At 60.4% G+C, this 6,032-nt stretch overlaps 1 protein-coding gene across 3 annotated transcripts; it reads right to left on the bottom strand.

Moving 5' to 3' along the window:
• Positions 1 to 486: 486 nt before the first annotated feature.
• Positions 487 to 6,032, bottom strand: NAT14 (N-acetyltransferase 14 (putative)). Of its 3 annotated transcripts, none has more exons than XM_073321803.1 (3): positions 5,954 to 6,032; positions 4,833 to 4,937; positions 487 to 2,018 (listed from the first exon to the last, which is right to left on the bottom strand). In XM_073321803.1, exons 2-3 carry the CDS (start codon positions 4,914 to 4,916, stop codon positions 1,473 to 1,475), a joined length of 630 nt encoding a protein of 209 aa, XP_073177904.1. In that variant the 5' UTR covers positions 4,917 to 4,937; positions 5,954 to 6,032; the 3' UTR covers positions 487 to 1,472. The 3 variants fall into 3 exon arrangements, with proteins under 3 accessions (XP_073177904.1, XP_073177905.1, XP_073177903.1); XM_073321804.1 differs by having other exon boundaries at positions 5,927 to 5,986; XM_073321802.1 differs by lacking the exon at positions 5,954 to 6,032 and adding an exon at positions 5,554 to 5,655.

Here is a 6,032-nt window from a genome sequence, read left to right as displayed (position 1 = left end):
TCGCTGCTGAGGGCTGTGTTTCCAGGGTACTGGCAACCATAGCAACCTGTGTTGTCATACAACCAAACATCCCGCTAAACAGCAGCTGCCTGACCCGCCATGGATGGGAGACTGCCAAGGAACAGGCAAGCGGCTGCAAGGAGCAGGCAGGGGCTCTCTCCCCACGCAGTCAGTGCTAGCCCCAATGCCCCAGGGCAGCGCTAGGGGGCTTGTGCTGCAGAAAATGGGGTGCTCAGTAGGGGGCGTTCTCCCCTGGCCATCAGCGCTGGCCCACCATGCACACTAAGATGGGAGGAGGGATATTTGCTGTTGTAAGAACATGTCTGGAGATCGAGAGACAGCTCCCATTGGCCTTTCCTGGCAGTGACTCTCCTGACGACCCCCCTGGGCCGAGTGGATCCCCTTGCTGTGTGTTCCTGCTGGCTGGCCTCTGCCTGGGGAGCTGCCTCAGGCCCATCGGGGTAGGAGATAGATGGAGCTGCTGTATCTACAAAGGCAAGATTTATTCACACACATGCTCGAACATACATGTACCCAGTGACAGCTGGCAGCCTGCGTGACTGCAGCAAGGTCCCATGGCCCCGGGTGGGGCAGTGTGAACTCTGGGTGCTTGGACAGCAGCTGCCAGACTGTGGGGGCAACTGACAGCTCCAGAGTCCCCATTCTCCTGGCTGCAGCAATGCGATCCTCAGCCAGGCCAAACCATGGCCAAATGACTCCATCACACAGCCAAGCTGGTGCTGGGGAGAGCCCACTCTGGGGCAGAAGAGAGACACTCCTCCACAGCCCTGCTCTAATGTTGGGGTCCCACCCTCCCCTGAGGCAATGCCTGCACCTCCACCCCAAGGGCAGGACATCCCCAGTCTCCAAGCTCAAGTTCCCTTTTGCTCCGCTCCATGTCAGGGTCGCCCACCCTATATTTCTTTCCCCAGAGCAGTCACCATAGAGCCTGTGATCCCCACCCACCACAGTCACAATCGGGGCTGTGATCTCCTATCGTAGAATATCAGGGTTGGAAGGGACCTCAGGAGGTCATCTAGTCCAACCCCCTGCTCAAAGCAGGGCCAATCCCCAATTTTCCCCCCGATCCCTAAAAGGCCCCCTCAAGGATTGAACTCAAAACCCTGGGTTTAGCAGGCCAATGCGCAAACCACTGAGCTAACCCTCCTCCCTCCCAGTCACAATCAGGTCCGGCGGGTCTTGTCCTGCTGAAGCTCCAGCAAGGGACTCATCCAGAACAGGTGGTTTCCAGTCCAGGACAAGGTGGCACTGTTGTCCTGGGAGTGAAGTCCGGCGTTGTCACACCCTAAATCCCACATCCCGGCCATCGCCGCCCTGTGTCCCTCGGTGGCATCCATGGAGCAGAGGGACTCCTGGGCATGAGGACAGATACGGCCCGCCAGCCCTTGGCCAGAATTGCTCTCTGCAAGCCGCTCCCCCGACCCAGCAGGGCAGGGGGCAGGGAGGGGCTGCTAGAGCTCCTTGCTGAACTCCTGCAGGATGGTGTAGCCCAGCCAGCGGCGCCCGCCGGTGGGGCGGTAGCCGCTGCTCTCAAAGAGGCCGATGGCAGCCTTGGTGACCACGGCAGCGTAGAGCACCATGCGTTCGTAGCCCTGCGCCCGGGCCTGGGCCTCCAGGAAGGCCAGCAGGCGGCGCCCCACGCCGGAGCGACGGTACCAGCGGCTGACGGCCAAGCGCCTCAGCTCGGCTGTGCGGGTCGCCCCCTGCGGGTGGGGCTGCAGCGCCACGCAGCCGCACACGTCGTCGCCGCCGTACACCGCCACCCAGAGCCCACGCTGCCCCGAGCGGTAGTACGCGCCCAGGCCACCAAGGTCCGGTGAGCGCCGCAGCAGCAGCTTGAGGGCCAGGATGGTGAGGAGCACGGGCCCCAGCAGCGCTGCTACAAAGGAGTTGAGCAGGAAGCGGAGGCCGCTGCTCACCACGGCCAGGAGCAGCAGCACCACGGGCCGTGTCAGGACATACAGGATCAGCCGGTTCTCCGTGTCCTTGAACCCATCCTGGGGGGAAAGGGCATGTCAGCAGGGCCTGGCACAAGGACAGCATAGGCAGGAGAAGCAGGGAGGTTGGGGGGAGGGAGAGAGTGCAACGTAGGGTCAGGCTGTGATGTCGGGTTCGCCCCGGGCAGCAGCTTTCCCTGAGGGATGTGACCCCAACTGAAAGGGCACCACAGCCACAGGGGATGGTATCGAGGGCAGTGCAGAGTGCGACACAGGGCCTCAATCCCATGCATTTCTCACAGGTACTGCACACAGAGCACAAAGGCCAGGGGTAGAGGGAAAGGAGCAGGGTTCTAGCTCTGTATCTTGCAGGCCAGCAGGGTTTAGTGCTCACAGCAGGAAATGGCAGGTCAAGAGCAGGTCTTGCACTGACCCTGTGTGACTTCAAGGGTCAGTTGCCTCAGCTCTCTGCGCCTCAGGTCTGGTCTACACTAGGGAGGGATCGATCTAAGTTACGTAACTTCAGCGATGTGAATGACATAGCTGAAGTCGACGAACTTAGATCGACTTACCGTGGTGTCTTCACCGCAGTGAGCCGACTGCTGCTGCTCCCCCGTCGACTCTGCCTGCGCCTCTCGCGGAGCTGGAGTACAGGAGTCGAGGGGAGAGCGCTCGGGGGTCGATTTATCGCGTCTAGACTAGACACAATAAATCGACCCCCGCTGGATCGATCGCTGCCCGCCAACCCTGCGGGTAGCGTAGACATACGCTTAGTTTCCTCCATGAATAATGGTATTCTCACTGACCTGCTGCAACAAGCTAGGTCGGGGTGGGCAAACTACGGCCCACGGGCCAGAACCGGCCCCTCAGGGCTGTCAATCCAGCCTGCGGGATTGCCAGCCCTGTGGCGCTTTGGGCCCTGTGCCACTCCGGGAAGCGGCCGGCACCACGTCCCTGCGGCCCCTAGGGGAATGATAGAATCATAGAATATCAGGGTTGGAAGGGACCTCAGGAGGTCATCTAGTCCAACCCCCTGCTCAAAGCAGGACCAATCCCCAATTAAATCATCCCAGCCAGGGCTTTGTCAAGCCTGACCTTAAAAACCTCTAAGGAAGGAGATTCTACCACCTCCCTAGGTAACGCATTCCAGTGTTTCACCACCCTCCTAGTGAAAAAGCTTTTCCTAATATCCAACCTAAACCTCCCCCACTGCAACTTGAGACCATTACTCCTTGTCCTGTCCTCTTCTACCACTGAGAATAGTCTAGAACCATCCTCTCTGGAACCACCTCTCAGGTAGTTGAAAGCAGCTATCAAATCCCCCCTCATTCTTCTCTTCTGCAGACTAAACAATCCCAGTTCCCTCAGCCTCTCCTCATAAGTCATGTGTTCCAGACCCCTAATCATTTTTGTTGCCCTTTGCTGGATTCTCTCCAATTTATCCACATCCTTCTTGTAGTGTGGGGCCCAAAACTGGACACAGTACTCCAGATGAGGCCTCACCAATGTCGAATAGAGGGGAACGATCATGTCCCTTGATCTGCTCGCTATGCCCCTACTTATACATCCCAAAATGCCATTGGCCTTCTTGGCAACAAGGGCATACTGCTGACTCATATCCAGCTTCTCATCCACTGTCACCCCTAGGTCCTTTTCCGCAGAACTGCTGCCTAGCCATTCGGTCCCTAGTCTGTAGCTGTGCATTGGGTTCTTCCATCCTAAGTGCAGAACCCTGCACTTATACTTATTGAACCTCATCAGATTTCTTTTGGCCCAATCCTCCAATTTGTCTAGGTCCTTCTGTATCCTATCCCTCCCCTCCAGCGTATCTACCACTCCTCCCAGTTTAGTATCGTCCGCAAATTTGCTGAGAGTGCAGTCCACACCATCCTCCAGATCATTTTTGAAGATATTGAACAAAACCGGCCCCAGGACCGACCCCTGGAGCACTCCACTTGACGCCGGCTGCCAACTAGACATGGAGCCATTGATCACTACCCGTTGAGCCCGACAATCTAGCCAACTTTCTACCCACCTTATAGTGCCAGGAATGGGGAACCGCAGCCAATGGGAGCTTCGAGGGAGGTACCCACAGGCAAGGGCAGCACGTGGAGCCCTCTGCCCCCGCTCCCCCAGGGGCCGCAGGGACGTGGTGCTGGCCACTTCCCGGAGCGGCGCAGGGGCCGGGGCAGCAGTCAGGGAGCCTACCCTGGCCCTGGTGCGTGCCGCTGCCACCCTGGAGCTGCTCCAGGTAAGAGGCACCGGGACAGAGCCTGCAGCCCGAACTCCTCCTGCACTCCACACCCCAAATCCCTGCCCTGAGCCCCCTGCCTGCACCCCAACCCCCTGCCATACCGTGCACCCCAAGCTCCTACCCCGAGCCCCCTGCCACACCCTGAACCCCTCCTGCACCCCAACCCCCTACCCTGAACCCCCTCCCGCACTCCACACCCCTCCCTGCACCACTGCCCTGAGCCCCCTCCTGCACTGTGCACCCCCTCCTGCACCCCAACCCCCTTCCCTGAGCCCCCTCGTACACCCTGCACCGCTCCTCTGCCCCAACCCCTTGCCCTGAGCCCCTTCCTTAACACCACACCCCCCTCCCACACTCAGCACTCCTTCCTGCACCCTAACCTCAACCCCAGCCCTACATTCATGGCCCTGCATGCAATTTCCCTACCCAGACGTGGCCCTCAGGCCAAAATGTTTGCCCACCCCGAGCTAGGGGCGGGGGGACATGCAGGATCATTAACTAGCTTTGAGATCCCCACAGGGCAGGTGCTAAAGGCAGGCAAAGCATTAGAGCTTGAACGGTCGGACAGACAGACAGCTCCAAGCCTGGACAGACTGGCACTGACTGGCCCCTCCCCAGACCTTTAGCAGCTCCAGGACCATCTGCTCCTCATCTTCCTGCATCTCACGGATGGCGAGCTGGCTAGGGTCCAGCATGGGCATCATGTCTGGCAGGAGTGAGAGCACCTGCAAGGCAGGAGACAAGGCTGAGTGCTGGGGCTTTCTCTTTCCCCTTGCAGACCTGGTGAGGCTCCGAATGGCTCACTCCCCCAGCACTGAGAGCAGGCCCTGCTGAGCCAGCTCTGCCACCAGGCCAGTGCCACCCATCACTGCCTTAGAGTCATTCAGCGACTGCAGCACAGAGAAGAGCTGGGCAGGTCCAGGAGGCTGAATCCACAGGGTGTTCCCAGGCAGGAGCAGAGAGAGCACCCCCTAGAGTGGAAAGGCCCCACGTCCCATTCTCCACCCCCTAAGCCAGCCATTCCCCACCCTGAGGCCGGGTGGGAGCTGGAGCCCCCTACAGGGGGAAGGCCCCACGTCCCATTCCCCACCCGGGGGCCCGGGGGCAGCTGGAGCCCCCTACAGGGGGAAGGCCCCATGTCCCATTCCCCGCCCTGGGGCTGGGTGGGAGCTGGAGCTCCCTAGAGGGGGAAGGCCCCACGTCCCATTCCCTGCCCCTCTGAGCCAGCCATTCCCCACCCTGGGGCCAGGTGGGAGCCAGCACCCCCTAGAAAGGAAAGGGCCCCATGGCCCAGGTGGCAGAGGGGTCAGAGAGACAAGGTGGGGCAGAAGCAGCTCTCACCACTGATGAGATCTTTGCTCTCCTGTTCCTGCCCCGCCAGAGCAGAGTAGCCCCCTCACAGGGAGAGCTCCCGCCCCCACTGCCCTAGAGATAATGGAGATATGTCCCTCCCCCCATGAAAGAGAAAGGGACTGCCCACCCCTGCCCCCACGGCCCCTCCCCCCATTAAAGGGAATGGGACTGCCCCCCTCCCCCATTAAAGAAATGGGACTGCCCGCCCCTGCAACCACCTCCTCCCCCCAAGAACAGAATGGTACAGTCCTCCTCCCCAGAAAATGCGACCCCTGCAGCACATGCGATGGAGCTCCCCGGCAGCCCGCAAGAATGGAACCTCCCACAACCCGTCATCCCCCCGCCGCTGTGAGCAATGGACCTGCTCCACGGTCTCAGAGCCTCTCACCCCAGCCCAGTGCGCAGGCACCGGCGGCCTCGCTCCTCCTGCCCAGTACGCATGCGCCGTAGCTCACGCCTCCGACTCT

Source organism: Lepidochelys kempii, chromosome 23, assembly GCF_965140285.1.
Source record: "Lepidochelys kempii isolate rLepKem1 chromosome 23, rLepKem1.hap1, whole genome shotgun sequence".
Lineage (NCBI taxonomy): Eukaryota > Metazoa > Chordata > Testudines > Cheloniidae > Lepidochelys > Lepidochelys kempii.
The sequence above is the reverse complement of the archived record's forward strand: the minus strand, read 5'-3'. Positions and strand labels throughout refer to the sequence as shown.